Raw genomic sequence first — 17,618 nt, 5'->3', positions numbered from 1 at the left:
ATTAAAAAAAAAAAAAAAAAAAAAGGTGCTAGACACATAAAAATTAGATATACATGGTCAGGATTAGGTACTGAATGATATATTTAAAAAAATGTTTTTTGTTGGATCTGACGAGTACGCTTTAAAACTGACAAGTAAATAAAACTTTACTGAAAATTAACTGATGAAGATCAGACATTGCTTTAGAAATTCGGTTCAAAAGAATAATTTAAAAAAACAAAATAAACGAAACTGTCCTGTACAAAATTGATGGTCCCCTAAACTTAATATGTGGTTACAGAATCTTTTGTAGCAGTCACTGGAGTCAAGCAATTCCTGTAACTCTCAATATGACCTCTGCAATTGTCTACAGGTATCTTGGCCCACTCTTTATAACAAAACTGTGTTTTGTTTTTGTCGTCTTTAATGGAGGATACCAACAATTGTGTCTAGACCTGTATAAAAATAAATGAGGGTGTGTTCACTTATGTCCAGTGATCTGGTGTGGATTCATGACTGGTAAAGAGAACTCTGTTGTCTTGAAAGCTTGCTATTTAAGACCATTTCTTGTATTTTTGGCAGCCATTAAAATCTGCAAGATTTTCTATTTTCTTTCTCTCACAGAAAACAATAACATTTTGACCACAATTACAAAAAAAACAAAAAATAACAGGTAATCATAAGAAAATTACATGCGAGCAAATGTGGCTTACTGACTAATGTAATAATGACTCACTTTCTGGAGAAGACTCCACACTTTTTGATAGAACCCTACAGGCACCCTGTTGATGGCTCCATCTAACCGTCTTCTTCTGAGCCACTGGCCCTGATGATCGTCCAGAACAAACTGTGACGCAGAGGACACGGTAGGAGACAAAGTTCCCGTAGGAGAGGAAGGGCTACTGCATCTCTATAACAACACATGAAAAGATGATTTATGACAGTAGGTTATCCTACTGATCGGTGATTATTTGCAGCAAGTTAAAATAAGAAAATATTGTAAAATGCAATGAACTATTACTATAAAACACTGTGTGTTAAAATGATTCAGTAATCTGTAGGTGGAATTCTGAAATCTGCAAAGTTGACTGAATGGTTTCCATGGCCAGACAAACACAAATCTGTCACCGCTTTAGTCGAAGTTTGCACCATTATTACTTGGCTTATAGTTTTACTCAAATAAGTGTGCCTAAACCAAAGCCTCATCCACTTTTCATTAAGCAACTCCCCTCTGAAATGTGAGGCACGCGGGTATCAAAAGTGCCTAAAATACACAATTGTAATGCACGTCATGTAAACCAGTTTTTTGTTGAAAATTGCACATGATTTTTGGCACAAGCAATTTCAATTATCTCCCACAATATGTTGATGTCTGAATATATCTAAAGATACAAGCTTAAATGGGCACTATCATTAAAACAAATGTTTGCTATTGCACTCCTTATGGTAAATAAAAAATCTTTCTAATGTACTTTGTTTAAAATTTTTTAGTTTTCTATGTTTTATTTATGTTTAAAAAAGCTGCCACGAGGTGTCTCCCTACTAGTCCAGAAGCACATTTCCCCCGATCTCATGCACAGACTTTGGACTTCTGCTGGCCTGGCAGAAGTCCAAAATCAGGAAATGCAGTCTGGAGTGCTGCGGAGGGTGTGTGCAGCCTTAGCCAATCATAGCTCATCTCACACTGAACTGCTCTGGGCTGTGTGTAGCAGAGTGAGGGAGGAAGTTCTCCCCTGTATGGCTTCAGATGATGTCACACCTGCTGGGTAATGCCCCTTCCCAGTCTGTGAATCTGACTGAGACAGCAGAAAACTAAGAAATAATAAAAATAAAGGCAGGGGGTGGTTTATCATGATGGGGGCAGTGAATGGGGGAGGGGGGGATTATAAAATTTAACAAGATCATGAGAGGTACTCTCTAAGGCTTGTTCACACTGCTATTGTCCTCCGGTAAAGGGAGCTCCGTTGATCAGTCTGTTGGAGGAACGGGGGTTGAGGGTCTGTTTGGTGCAAAAAACAGAGGGTCGGAGTACAACAGCAGTATTAACCGAGGCTTATATATCATTTAATCTTAAAGTGTTACCAATTTTTAATGCATAAACTGACCTCTTTTGAAGGCAAGTAGAAAACCTTTTAAGTGACTTACTATTCACTTATGGCTCCTGTTTTATGCAAATATCTAGCCTCAACCTTTAGTATTGCAGTCTATTTTATAAGTGCTCAAATTATCAATTTAAATATAAATAGAAAATCTCCCAATTAAAAATTCTTATCACCCCCTTTTAAATAAATGTAAACTACGAAAAAGATAAGCACAATTCATATCAAGATTATAAAAATCTAACATTATTTGTACCACAAGATGAACTCTGTACAAATGCCAGAATTCTTTTTTAGTCACCTCACATCACACAAAATCTGGAATAAAAATTGATAAAAACTCCCTTCTGCTCCAAAACGGAACTAATAATAAAGTGAAGGTCACAGTACAAAAAAAAATGCTCTGCATATTAAAAAGGAGGCAGAATATGGCAATGCAAATCAATTATCATGTCCAGTGTTTTTCTCCGCTCAACTCCTACAGAATAATGGACACCCGCCAGACCCCAAAGTCAATGGGATCTGATGGGACCCGTTAGTACCTGTTGTGCTCCAACCCGTTAAGCGTCTGTTAGGCTCTTTTTTGGGGGGCTTAATGGACATGGCATAGTGGCAGTGTGAAGGTAGCCTTAACTGTTACAATTGCGACCTCAGAAAAAAACAGAAACCCCCAAAACTGCACACAAGTATTTTTTCAATTTTATTCAACAAATATATATATATATATATATATATATATATACATATCCAATAGTAATGATAGGGAAAATAGTTGAGCTATCACCAAGGTAATGGTAAAAAACATAATCTTTATTTCATACTAAAAAAGATAAAAAAGTAACTACATTTCTGCGATACATTTGAGAATACATCCAGGACAGGAAAGACATTATAACAATGGCATAAGGTCAATTCTGTCATTAAGACCTCCAGGACCTTGGGCATCTACCAGTAGAATCCAGCGTGCCTCCCGTTCTAACAGGAGGTCATGCCGATCACCACTAGGGGGAACTCTCCCTCTCTCCAATCCACCAAATTTCATGACGTCTCTATTCCCACCATGTTCATTCCTGATATGATCAATTACTCTTACAGCGCAAATACCTGTTTTCACAGAATACATATGTTCTCTAAATCTAGTGGCTAATTGCCATTTTGTTTTCCCACTATAGTATCTTTGACAGGGACAGATAATGAAATAAACAACATATGTAGATTTACATGTGATGAGTTCACGAATTTCATGGAAGTGTCCTCCTATAGTGCAAGTACTTTCGTTATCATTAAAGCGGCAATATTTACAATGTCCATATTTTATTTCCCTTCGGAAATCCTTTTGTTAACCATTTATCTTTTCGGTTCTCCATATTGATTTTCCTTCTTTTATTTATGAAATCCATGATTGTCCTATTCCGTCTAAAATAATGATTGGTTTTCGTTCAGCTACTTCTTTTAACTCCAAATCCTGTTCAATCATATATCAGTGCTTCCTTATGGCTGTGTTCACATAGGTATTTAAATGAACTGACTAACTTTTTTCATGTTTTTGATGATTTCTTTTAGATCCTTGCAATAATTCCTGTCTAGTCATTTTTTCAACTCTTTTATATGCACTTTCTATTATAGATGCTGGATAACCTCTTTGTTCCAACCGATCTTTTAAATTCTTAGCTTGGATCTGATAATTCTCCGCTTTTCTGTTATTTCTCTTCAAACGACTGAACTGGCTATGCGGAATCCCATTCCGAACATGAGGAGTGTGCAAACTAGAATAATGTAGCAATGAATTTTTTGAAATTTATTTTCTAAATCCTTGGATTACTAGAGTATTATCTTCTGCCATCATTTTTTCATTTAAAAATACGCTAATGAATACCTATGTGAACACAGCCATAAGGAAGCACTGATATATGTTTGAATAGGATTTGGAGTTAAAAGAAGTAGCTGAACGAAAACCAATCATTGCTTTTAGACGGAATAGGACAATCAAGGATTTCATAAATAAAAGAAGGAAAATCAATATGGAGAACCGTACATATTGTCGCTGTAATGTTAACGAAAGTACTTGCATCATAGGAGGACACTTCCATGAAATTCGTGAACTCATCACATGTAAATCTACATATGTTGTTTATTTCATTATCTGTCACTGTCAAAGATACTATATTGGGAAAACAAAATGGCAATTAGCCACTAGATTAAGAGAACATATGTATTCTGTGAAAACAGGTATTTGCGCTGTAAAATTAATTGAACATATCAGGAATGAACATGGAGGAAATAGAGACGTCATGAAATTTGGTGGATTGGAGAGAGTGAGAGTTCCCCCTAGTGGTGATCGGCATGACCTCCTGTTAGAACGGGAGGCACGCTGGATCCTACTGGTAGATGCCCAAGGTCCTGCTGGTCTTAATGACATAATTGACCTTATGCCATTGTTATAATGTCTTTCCTGTCCTGGATCTATTCTCAAATGTATTGCAGAAATTTAGTAACTTTTTTAGATACTTTTTTAAATCTTTTTTAATATAAGTATGAAATAAAGATTATGCTTTTTACCATTACCTTGATGATAGCTCCACACCTGATAAAACGGAAGAGCGCTGTGACATGATTGAGGCCGAAAAAAGCACATGGCTGTGTGCGAAAACGGCTGTTACCCTCTGAGAGCCCGCATCAGAATATCTCCCTGCTGCACGGAATGTCCGTACCGTGAAAAAGATCTACAAGGATGGTGAGTGCAAGCTATTTTCTCTATCATTACTATTGGATTACCATATCTTATGCTGCACTAGCTTGGCACCCCGTCAGTATCACACTTTATCACAGCTATGGCCACTGAATTAGACTGAGAACTGTGGTTTTGGATTAGAGTACATGGACTCCTGCCTGTGATCTCTGTATTCTACTCTTCTTTTTAAATATATATATGTATGTGTATATATATATATATATATATATATATATATATATAATTATTTTTTTTGCCAATACATTATACAGTATAAAAAGTAGGGCACACAAAAAATAAGAAAGAATAAGGAAGAATAAACATAAGGGTGAAAACACATGATCAGGTCGCCTAGCAGCTGCATTGCGGTTTGTTAGGCTGGGTTGACATATGTCCGGCATCCGCCATACGTGAACTCAGCCTAGATCTCGACGCAGCTGTTGCCACAACTGATGACAAGTAGTCATCAGTTGTATGGCATCCGGTGTCCATTGTTTCTGGACAGCAGAGATTGCCGTCCAGCGTGTACAACCATCTGGCGTCAAAATTGAGACGCTGGATGATTGTGAACTGTCCCATTCAAATGAATGGGATCTGTTCTAGTATCAGTTTCCCTCCGGCGCACGCCGGTGGGAAACTGTGCCGGATGCCTGATCCATGTGAACCCAGCCAAACTGCATCACACCAGTTTTCATTACTAAGTAATATAAGAATTTCATTGCAGTATTGGAAACTGCAACACAACGTAACTGTGTGTTTTAACGGGGAGAGAATACGTGAGCAGTATTTACTTTACTGTGAAGAATAAATTGTAAGCTCGGTCTAGGCAAATAAATGGAATTCTATGGAAATTATTGGTGGTTTTACCATAGATCTCGATGAGTAGATGCTGCTGCTTACAAAATGTCCAGACAAAAGCTACAGGAGAACACAGAGAATGCTTATAAATAATAAATCTAAGAGACGTGCAAAGGATCCTACACATCAGAAACAGATTGACAGATGCAGGTCCAAGACTGTTAGTAGAGATTGGTATATTAGTAGGAAGCCCAAATTAGATGACCTTTACATGAATTCCTTCACTATTTGTACAGAATCAAAGGTAGGTTCCTTTAGGTATCCTTACTTAAACCACGATGCTTTATGTAAGGATACCTAAAGGCCTTGTCCATACTACCTTCCTCTGCCCACAAAGATGGATTGCAGTTCACACCTTTTTATTAACATATGTCATTCATAATATAAAAGAACTTCTGAAACGCAGAATATATAGCAAAAAATATATAATGGGCTCCTTGTTAATAAACATAAAGTTAAATGATGGACATATCACACTTTTTGGTCGGAAGACCCTTTTTTACTGATCCATCTGTTTGTAGCTTGGAGAATGGAATTACTTCAATTAAAGGCTTGACCTGCAATACACCTTCTTCTGCGAGTGCTACATAATAGTTCTTGACGATAGTACTGTACTCTATATAGCCCACCCCTCCTTATGTATTTTTGTCAGGGTGTCAAATTACTACCTAGATACATCTCTGTTCTGTCGGACTGCAGCTCAGTTATGACCTTAAAGTTGTCATTGCTCAGTAAAAGAACAGAAGCAATGATACTAATGTGAAATGGTTAAACCATGCTGTATAGTGGTATAGTCTAACAATGCAGAATTTGGGGTGCTGCCCACTGACTCTGTAGTCCTTCTGAAAAGAACATGTGGACAGGGCTTTAAGACTGAGGCCCCATGCAGCCAGTCATTATTTAGCTTTGCCGTGTAAGTTGATCATAACTTTTCGGTCACTTTACACATACAAGGATAAACCAAATGTAGATAGATTATGAAAATAGGAGGCACTCACCGCATCATGTGCTCAATGTAGGTTTATAGATCTTCATGCAGTAAAACGCAGCAGCATTTTACTGCACGAAGATTAATAAACCTGCACTGAGCACATGATGCGGTGAGTGCCTCCTATTTTCATATTTTATCTACATCTGGTTTATGGACTTACTGTGCTGAGGATTGAGTACCCCGCTTGTGCCTCCGAGCCTCCAGATTACATCCCTGGGAGTTACTAGTGCACTTACTTAAAGGGGTACTCCACCCCTAGACATCTTATCCCCTATCCAAAGGACAGGAAATAGGATGTCTGATCACAGGGGTCTCGCCGCTGGGAATCCCCGCGATCTCTGCTGCGGCACCTCAGTCATCCGGTGCACGGAGCGAACTTCACACCGTGCCTGATGACTAGCGACGCGGCGCTGATGTCATGGCCATGCACCCTTATGATGTCACGCCCCCCCCCCCCCTCAGTGCAAGTCTAGGCGAGGGGGTGTGATGGCCGCCATGCCCCCTCCGATAGACTGGCATTGAGGGGGCGTAGTTGTGATGTCACGAGGGGGGCGTTGCTGTGACGTCATGAGCCTCCGGTGCTCTAATCGAAAGCCAAGTGCTGCAGGGAGATTGCGGGGTGTCTCAGCGGCGGGCCCCCCACGATCAGACATCTTATCCCCTATCCTTTGGATAGGGGATAAGATGTCTAGGGTCGGAGTACCCCTTTAAGGAGTTTATGTTCTGGTTGTGCCGACTGCTGTGACTATTGTTCGCTTACATATAAAAGGACAATTCTAAGACGTAAGAGTCATTGCGAGACCCTAAAACTAAGACACCAATCTAAAAGAACATCTGCAGAGAATGTGAATGCCTGACACGACTGGCAAAGTAGACTCTGCCGAAGTTGAAAGTGCAATTTGCAGAACTGCATGTCCTAGTGTGAAGCTATCAGCTCGCAGTACGGTGTGTGAAGTGGAATCACAGCAAGAGGCCGCGAGGACGAATACGTTAAATTGTGTGAACAATCTTTCTGGATGATGAAGCTGGAGAACAAGGAGTGAAATAAAGTATCTAATACAATACTGTCTGCAATTCAATACAACCATAGTACAAAATATACTAAACGACCCTATGATGTTACATTCATAACAAGAGGCAGCAACATCAGGAGATGCATAAGAAGATGTTATTGATGGGTTTATGTGAACTGTGACCCCCACTGATCCCCTTTTAAATTCCTGATTCCCGAGTCTGTATGCTGAATTCCACATTTCCCAGCTTCTATTATGTGATGTTAATACTGAATTACTGTTAAGAGGTTGTCAGTATATAGAAAACCCAAATAACCCTGAAACAATTGATTATAATACATTTAAAACACACAGCGATCACTTGGGGATATTTATATTATATATATTAAGATATTAATTATTATATATTAAAAAAAACATTGTTAAACAAGGCTTTCAAACACAAATCATCAATATGTTAATTCTGCTATTTACAATACATGTTCATTACTGCTAAATCTAAAGACAACACACAATTACAAAATACAATAAAATTCCTTCAATCTGGCATCTGATCATCTGGAATTTGTTTCCAGAAACTGAGACTCCTACTGTGTATTATTAAAGCCAGACGTCTGATCAGCCACTCTGTTTTCTTCAACCCCCAGCGATCACCCTGAGGATGCCCTTAAAGGGGTACTTCGGTGAAAAACTTTTTTTCTTTAAATCAACTGATGACAGAAAGTTAAACAGATTTGTAAATTACTTCTATTAAAAAATCGTAATCCTTCCTGTACTTATTAGCTGCTGAATACTACAGAGGAAATTATTTTCATTTTGAAACACAGAGCTGTCTGCTGACATCATGAGCACAGTGCTCTCTGCTGACATCTCTGTCCATTTTAGGAACTGTCCAGAACAGCATACCGTATATACTCGAGTATAAGCCGACTCGAGTATAAGCCGAGACCCCTAATTTCAAACCAAAATCCCAGGAAAAGTTATTGACTCGAGTATAAGCCTAGGGTGGGAAATACATCATCCCCCCCTGTCATCATCCAGACCCGTCATTAACATCCTCATCATCATCACCGCCTGTCATCATCCAGACCCTCATCATCATCACCTGTCATCATCCCCTTGTCATCATCCCACACATCCCCCCTTCATCATCCCCTTGTGATCATCCCCACCCCCCTTCATGATCCCCTTGTCATCATCCCCACCCCCCTTCATCATCCCCTTGTCATCATCCCCACCCCCCTTCATCATCCCCTTGTCATCATCCCCACCCCCCTTCATCATCCCCTTGTAATCATCCCACACACCCCCCTTCATCATCCCCTTGTCATCATCCTCACCCCCCTTCATCATCCCACCCCCCCCTTCATCATCCTCTTGTCATCATCCCACACCCCCCCTTCATCATCCTCTTCTCATCATCCGCCCTCAGTGGTCTTCAACCTGCGGACCTCCAGAGGTTTCAAAACTACAACTCCCAGCAAGCCCGGGCAGCCATCGGCTGTCCGGGCTTGCTGGGAGTTGTAGTTTTGAAACCTCCGGAGGTCCGCAGGTTGAAGACCACTGCGGCCTTCGACATCATCCAGCCCCCTCTCACCCCCCTTTAGTTCTGTACAGTACTCACCTCCGCTCGGTGCTGGTCCGGTGCTGCAGGACTGTCCGGAGAGGAGGTGATCCGGTGGGATAGTGGTTCCGGGCTGCTATCTTCACTGGGGGCGCCTCTTCTCCGCGCTTCCGGCCCGGAATAGAGGCGTTGCCTTGACAATGACGCAGAAGTACGTTGGCAATGAACGTACCTCTGCGTCGTTGTCAAGGCAACGTGACTATTCTGGGGCCGGGCCCGAAGCGCTTAGAAGAGGCCTCCCCGGTGAAGATAGCAGCCCGGAACCACTATCCCACCGGACCACCTCCTCTCCGGACAGTCCTGCAGCACCGGACCAGCGCCGAGCGGAGGTGAGTACTGTACAGAACTAAAGGGGGTGAGAGGGGGCTGGATGATGTCGAAGGCCGCAGTGGTCTTCAACCTGCGGACCTCCGGAGGTTTCAAAACTACAAATCCCAGCAAGCCCGGACAGCCGATGGCTGCCCGGGCTTGCTGGGAGTTGTAGTTTTGAAACCTCTGGAGGTCCGCAGGTTGAAGACCACTGCGGGTGGAGAGTTCACTCGAGTATAAGCCGAGGGGGGGTGTTTTCAGCACGGAAAATCGTGCTGAAAAACTCGGCTTATACTCGAGTATATACGGTATGTTTGCTATGGGGATTTCCTTTTACTCTGGACAGTTCCTAAAATGGACAGAGATGTCAACAGAGAGCACTGTGCTCATGATGTCAGCAGAGAGCTCTGTGTTTCAAACGGAAAAGAATTTCCACTGTAGTATTCAGCAGCTAATAAGTACAGGAAGGATTAAGATTTTTTAATAGAAGTAATTTACAAATCTGTTTAACTTTCTGGCACCAGTTGATTTAAAAAAAAAAAAAAGTTTTTCATCGGAGTACCCCTTTAAAGAGGTTATCCAGGGATAGAAAAACAGAGTTAATTTCATCCAAAAACAGCAGCTCGCCTGTCCTCAACTGGTGTGTGGTATTACAACTTGGCTCCATTCACTTCAATAGAACTGTGCTGCAATAACACACACAACCTCAGGACAGGTGTGGTGCTATTTTTGCAAGTGATCAGCTCTGTTCTTCTATTCATGGATAACCCATTTAAAGGGGGTTATTAAGGAAAAAAAAAACAGAGAGTTAATTTTTTCCAAAAATAGCACCGCCCTTGTTCTCAGGTTATGTGTGGTATTACAACTTGGTTCCATTCACTTCAATGAAACTGTGCTGCAATATCACACACAACCTGAGGACAGATATGGTGCTGTTTTCCTTTAATGGGTGCACATGCCGGGTCTGCCATAGATAAGATTATCTACCCTATGAGTAAGTTACATAGACTTTTCTTTTACCTATCATGTCCCATTGACTGATTAAAGGAATTTTACAATTGCCGATTACCAATAGATCAGTGTGTCCAATAATGAAGATAAGAGCTATAGTATGCGTAAATTCAGTAGATCCAGAACTGTTAGTAGATTTCAGTATTAGAACTAGTAAAGTACACTCAGTCACATGATAAGTCACCTGATCATCAGCACTAAATCTCCTATCCATCTGAAACCGAAAATACATCAGGATAAATATGACAAAATGACAATGTGATTTCAATAAAGCAAAATAATGGATATATACATATATGACATGTGATGGAAAATGAACAAATTGTATATGTGGGAAAAAAAAAACTACTTTATTCAGGTTGCACATTTAGTATTAATACATACAGTGGTCCCTCAAGTTACAATATTAATTGTTTCCAGCACGACCATTGTATGTTGAAACCATTGTGTGTTGAGACCAGAACTCTATGGAAACCTGGTAATTGGTTCTGAAGCCACCAAAATATCATCCAAAGATAAGAAAAAGTGAGGATTAAATAGAAATAAGTAGATAACTAATATAGATAAAGCAAGTCCTCACATATAAAAGTAAGAAAGATCTGCTGGGAGCTGTAAATCACTGTCTATGTCAGTGTTTCCCATCCAGGGTGCCTCCAGCTGTTGCAAAACTACAACTCCCAGCATGCCTGGACAGCCAAAGGCTGTCCAGGCATGCTGGGAGTTGTAGTTTTGCAACAGCTGGAGGCACCCTGGATGGGAAACACTGGTCTATATAGAGGAAAGGAGCTTCTGCAGGGTCCTGTACAGTACACGCAAAATGTAGCCGCCCTTACCTGTGTCCAAAGGAGCAGCTAACCCTGGCACAGGTAAAGAGTAATACAGAACATGTAATACCTTCCTGTACTGTAGGGAGGCGCTAACAGTCAGTCAGTGCATGCGTTTCAGTAGTACAGGTGTAAATGTCTATTCTAATTGGTCAGTTCTTCCGGCCATTGACATGTTTCGCAGATGTGGACTGTCTGTACATTGTGTGTTGAGTCTGGTTTCAAGTTACAATGGTCCAGAAAATACCATTGTATGTTGAAACTATTGTATGTTGAGGCCATTGCAAGTTGAGGGATCACTGTATAGTAAACACATGTAAACAATATCCATCATCTCCTCAAATAGCAAAAGACTAGAACAGTCAATGATCTGCTGACCAGTGGGGCACTTGCATTCCTTTCACCTGTCTACTTATTTTCAGCCAGCAGACATTTATTAGTTAAAGGGGTACTCCGGTGAAAACCGTTTTTCTTTTAAATCAACTGGTGGCAGAAAGTTAAACATATTTGTAAATTACTTCTATTAAAAAATCTTAATCCTTCCAGTACTTATTAGCTGCTGAATGCTACAGAGGAAATTCCTTTCTTTTTGGAACACTGATGACATCACGAGCACAGTGCTCTCTGCTGAAATCTCTCCATTTTAGCAACCATGCACAGCAGATTCACAGCAGATGTATGCTAAGGGCAGCATGGTGGCTCAGAGGTGAGCACTGCTGCCTTGCAGTGCTGGGGACTTGGGTTCAAATCCCACTAAGGACAACAATAAATAAAGCGTTATTATTATTATAATAACGTCAGCAGAGAGAACTGTGCTTGCGATGTCATCAGAGAGCATTCCAAAGAGAAAAGAATTTCCTCTGTAGTTTTCAGAAGCTAATAAGTACAGGAAGGATTAAGATTTTTTAATAGAAGTAATTTACAAAAATGTTTAACTTTCTGCCACCAGTTGATTTAAAAGAAAAAAGGTTTTCACTGGAGTACCCCTTTAAAGCATACCTCTCATTTATATTTAATCATAAATCAATAGTAAATGTAAAGAAAATAAACTCTGTAATAAAATGTGTGGTCAAGGTGTGGTCATTATGTGAGTGGATTTTATTTTTTGGTGGATTTTTTATGCAGTATGAGGACAAGATTTTGACAAATCCCATTCACTTTATTGCTACTGTACTTTTTTGCCGATTTTTCACATGTATAAGTCCTGGGCGTATCTGTCCTGTGTAAACATACCTTTAAAGTACCGTATTTATCGGGGTATACCACGCACCGGCCTATAACACGCACCCTCATTTTACCAAGGATATTTGGGTAAAAAAAAGTTTTTTACCCAAATATCCATGGTAAAATGAGGGTGCGTGTGTGCGCGTGTATACCCCGATATACCCCCAGGAAAGGCAGGGGGAGAGAAGCGGGCAGCGACGGCCTCTCTCCCCCTGCCTTTCCTGGGGGTGTATCGGCATATAACACGCACACAGACTTTAGGCAAAAAATTTTTGCCTAAAAAGTGCGTGTTATACGCCAATAAATACGGTATACATCTAATCGTTGTCCTGGCTGCAGGTTGTACTGTAGCTTTACGAATCGTTCAGTTATTTGGAGGCGACAAAATATTATACTCACCTGTTTCATTTCACTTCGTAGTCGATTTATACCGGACCTTTCAGTCTTTGTGGCTCCTGTGTGTCCCATCTCATGAATGGAGATAGCTGGACTGGTTGCACATGATTCTATTGGTCGCACTTACCAAACAAGAAAGAAATTTAAGTTTTGGAACTAAACGGAACTGTACTCAATTCTGAATGAAGAGCATGAGATGAAGAATTCACTTACTACTTCGCTCCACACCAAACTCTTTTCCACTCAGAATATGATAAAGAAGATTTTTCATGTCAAAAGGGCTAAGACTCATTAAACTTTCAGAGGCTTCTTCACCTATAAAAAAAAGTTAGGGAAAAAACTTTTTTAAAGCATCTAAAGAATAAAAGAAGCGCTACCACAAAGTACTGTACACTTAGGGTATGAACCTAGGTGTGACACAATGTGTTGTGTGTAACAGTGATAGGAATGGTCATTGGGATCACCAAGGTACCTTATGCCGTAAGCACATATCTCATCTAGGAGCAGCTAGATATGATATGGGAAATCCAGGAAATGGTTAAATCTCTGGCAAGACTTAGCTTGTTAGGGAATTTTGTAAGTCTTGTTACTGGGCCTGGATTTTTATGGGATGAAAGGCAGGTTGGTAGTGGGGCCTTTCATCCCTTTCCTGGGCCACTCTAGGTCTCTAGGTTTTTCAGATGAGCCTGGATCAGGACACTACAGGGACTTTGGGACCTTTGTGAGTAACACAAATTGTTGATAAGTTTAAAAGTAACATACATGTTTCCAGCACTGCATACATTTTGCCTAGATACAGTGTGAGAGCTACTTTATTAAGATGTAACAAACCTGAGCAATTTAAGCTGCGAGCAAGTTCTGTGGCCATCACCTGGATGATGAGGCCAATACGGAGTCTGAGCATTTCTCCAAAGAGACTGGGCTGAGATCTGACATACATCGCCAGATACAACATTATCTCCTAGGAAAGAAAAAACAAAAAACTCTATATATTATTTACTATATATATTATTGACATTCGCTGTATATGTGCAGCAGGAGTCACAGAGGAATGCATGGAGCAGGCTTTGGAGCTAAGTCTGCTCCATAGGTGACAGGTGTAAACTGTTTATCACAGCTAAAACTCTGCTGCAGCAGCTGGGGTTTGAGATAACTTCGAAACAGACTGTTGAACCTCAATAGCAACTGTGGCATGTAAGGGGTAAGACAGAGTTAAAGGGGTACTCCCACCCTAGACATCTTATCCCCTATCCAAAGGATAGGGGATAAGATGCCTGATTGCGGGGGTCCCGCCGCTGGGGACCCTCGCATTATTGCATGCGGCACCCACCTGTTTTTTCACCGGAACCGCTGGAGGGTCTGAATCGCGACTATGGGAACGGAAGTCCGTGACGTCAGGACTCCGCCGCGTGTGAAGGCACGCCCGTCCCCTCAATGCAAGTCTATGGGTGGGGGCCTGACATCACGGACTTCCGTTCCCGTAGTCGCGACTCAGACCCTCCAGCGGTTCCGGTGAAAAAACAGGTGGGTGCCGCATGCAATAATGCGGGGGTCCCCAACGGCGGGACCCTCGCGATCAGACATCGTATCCCCTATCCTTTGGATAGGGGATAAGATGTCTAGGGTGGGAGTACCTCTTTAAATGTATAACATGTATAACCCCTAATGAGCCCTCATATGTCCATAAAAAAATAAAAGTTGGAGAAAAAAAAGACAATATTCCCACTAAAACTGTCTGTGTTGGGAAGGGGTGAAACATTTGTATTTTATTTACACTACTTGATACAAATAGTCCCATTGCTGAATTGCATTTAAATTCTGCTGGCATCATTTTTTAAGACACATTTATTTGCTGAAGATCTTTGTTTCAGAGTTATGTACGGAATTTCAGACAGCAATAAAACCAGTCCTCAAATTCTGTATACACAAAACCAGGATTGGAAACGACACAGATAAAATCTATAAGGGGAACATCTGCATGCTTTTCTGTGTTCTGGATTCACTCCTATGTAGTCTTAATTTTCAATACTGTTTGGACAGCAGTTTAGTGGTGAAGTCTTACCTGTGTCAGTACAGCAATGCTAATATCTTGTCCACTCGCTTCATAAATTAGTTGAGCCAATTCATCTGGAGGTAAAGGGCTATGGGAAAAGAAATAACCTTACTTGTGTGTATTGTGCTGTAATATTAAATAGATCACTATAGCATTTGGCGCTTAGGTCACTTTAAAGGTTTTGTTCAAAGATTGTTTAACAATAAAAAGACACCTGGGGCCTGTAAAAATGAACTGAATCTTAAAGTGTACCTGTCAACAGCTTGTGACAAGTCCAAGGCAGAGTGTTCAGACCCCAACTAACGATGAGAACAAGCAGGAAGAAACATGGGCAGCCGCACTCTTTTCTCCTCACTTTATGACCTGGACTATCCCATTGACTAAAATGATTAGTTGGTCCGGGTCATGCGATAGAGCCAGGAAAGAACACGCTAAGCTCACATTTCTCCCAACTCGTTCTCATAATCAAGTTTTTTTTTTCCCCCCGTGACAGTGCCCATTTAAGGTCTAGAAACACTACAATCTGTATACAAACTATACTGAATATACAGATATGAGAGAAAGATTTGAGAATGTTATGGTTTCACTAGGTTATAATAAAAAACAAAACTGGTTCTTTAATGATAAAACGTAACATTATTTATTCACCAAGAACTAGACCAAAATGGAAAACCCATGTGTGAAAAACAGAGTACACCCCATGAATCAATAACCTGTTAGCAGCAATACCTTGAAGCCACTCCTCCTCAGACAAGGTGCAAAAGTGTCTAAGCACATCCAAAATGTGGTTCAGTCATCAAAGCCATGTAAGTTTTTTGTGCAAGTCTGCTACTATCATCCTTGAGAAAGCCACGTTTTAGTGGCGAAACATGTAGGATGTAGCAGTATACACAGATTTTAAACTGCACCACTATCTACAGTTTAATAATAGAGCACAGTGCACGCTGCACGTGCTCACTGGCCATTGCCATTTAGTTAGTGCTACCATAAGCACTAAGTATCCTAACCCTGATAGGTATATTGTAAAATAAAATAAAGTGTAATTGTGCTGGACCCTCAAATAAAAGGATATTAAAGGGGTTATCCAGGAAAAAACTTTTTTTTTATATATCAACTAGCTCCAGAAAGTTAAACAGATTTGTAAATTACTTCTATTAAAAAATCTTAATCCTTTCAGTACTTATGAGCTTCTGAAGTTAAGGTTGTTCTTTTCTGTCTTCTCTCTGATGACACCTGTCTCTAGAAACGCCCAGTTTAGAAGCAAATCCCCATAGCAAACCTCTTCTAAACTTGGCGGTTCCCGAGACACATGTCATCAGGGAGCACTTAGACAGAAAAGAACAACCTTTACTTCAGAAGCTCATAAGTACTGAAAGGATTAAGATTTTTTAATAGAAGTAATTTACAAATCTGGTTAACTTTCTGGAGCCAGTTGATATATAAAAAAAAGTTTTTTCCTGCATAACCCCTTTAATCCAGCACATACACTGGAAAATAGCGACTGGATGGAAATTAATATTCACGTAGATAGTGGTTGTGTTTTTAACCCACAATTGCACTAATTTTACTAATTCAAATTAAAAGTTAAGTTTTATGGTTTAGAGATCTATGAGGGATTAGTGCCTATTGGGCACCTTTGTTGTTGGTTATATTGTATCCTCCCCTCCAGCCGGGGCAAAAATTGGTTAGATTATTGGTGCACACAGTTTTATTCATCTCCTCCATTGTATTATTACTGATTTACACTTACGTTGTAATTGTCTTCTCTCGAGGTTCGGGGGGCAGGCCAACAGTCAGCTGCTTCTGGTGGGAAAGGATGTCAGTACACGCCTAATAAAAAAAAAAATGTAAGAACTCGATCAGATTCTTGTCTTGGCATGGAGGACCCAGTAAATGTTGAGATGATAATATAATATTTATAATATAATATTGTATATAAGAACATACCTCTGCCAGAACCTCCACTCTCTTTCTCAGTAAACCAGAGATGTAGCGGATCAGACCCCACTCTCTTTTGCCGCCTGCTTTACCATACAGTTCAATTAGTAAGCAGTGTACTGTTACTCCACACTGGCCATTGAGATTGGTGTCCCAATCAAGACCTCTGTGCGAAAAAAAAAGAAAAAAAATCTCTAACCTAACATATGGAAAGAAAATGTTTAATTGGGTTTTACTGAACTGAAGGGTTATTCCTATTTCAAAAAGTGATCCCCTATCCATAGGATAGAGAGTAACTAGCAAATCGGTGGGAGGTCAATTATTGGGCCAATCCTGAGAAAGCAGGAAAATGATGGCGCCGTGATCAGATCCCCACTGGTTTGCTAGTTATCCCCTATCCTGTGGATGATGGGTAATGTAAAATGAGATTACCCCTTCACGGCTTATTCTTAGGCTATAAATAACTCTGGACCCTTGTCACTCAACTCAGTTATAACATCCTCTTCATGGATTACATTGACATAACTGTGTGTACATATCTGTAAGAAAGTAAAGGAAAGTCCAGCTC

At 40.4% G+C, this 17,618-nt stretch overlaps 1 protein-coding gene across 4 annotated transcripts in view; it reads right to left on the bottom strand.

The window, feature by feature from the left end:
- Positions 1 to 17,618, bottom strand: part of PHKA2 (phosphorylase kinase regulatory subunit alpha 2) — a 152,849-nt gene that overhangs the window by 12,179 nt on the left and 123,052 nt on the right. For 2 of the 4 annotated variants that reach the window (XM_056558759.1, XM_056558763.1), the window contains 9 exons: positions 17,060 to 17,216; positions 16,863 to 16,942; positions 15,122 to 15,200; positions 13,891 to 14,020; positions 13,273 to 13,374; positions 13,063 to 13,181; positions 10,800 to 10,829; positions 5,677 to 5,727; positions 716 to 889 (listed from right to left, as the gene is read on the bottom strand). In XM_056558759.1, coding sequence (XP_056414734.1) covers positions 716 to 889; positions 5,677 to 5,727; positions 10,800 to 10,829; positions 13,063 to 13,181; positions 13,273 to 13,374; positions 13,891 to 14,020; positions 15,122 to 15,200; positions 16,863 to 16,942; positions 17,060 to 17,216 — 922 coding nt within the window. The remainder of the gene's footprint in view (positions 1 to 715; positions 890 to 5,676; positions 5,728 to 10,799; positions 10,830 to 13,062; positions 13,182 to 13,272; positions 13,375 to 13,890; positions 14,021 to 15,121; positions 15,201 to 16,862; positions 16,943 to 17,059; positions 17,217 to 17,618) is intronic. The other 2 variants (XM_056558761.1, XM_056558762.1) reach the window with 2 other exon arrangements.

The sequence above is a fragment of the Hyla sarda genome, chromosome 2 (genome assembly GCF_029499605.1).
Source record: "Hyla sarda isolate aHylSar1 chromosome 2, aHylSar1.hap1, whole genome shotgun sequence".
NCBI classification, from domain to species: domain Eukaryota; kingdom Metazoa; phylum Chordata; class Amphibia; order Anura; family Hylidae; genus Hyla; species Hyla sarda.
Note: the sequence above shows the minus strand (reverse complement) of the source record. Positions and strands in the feature narration are given on the sequence as shown.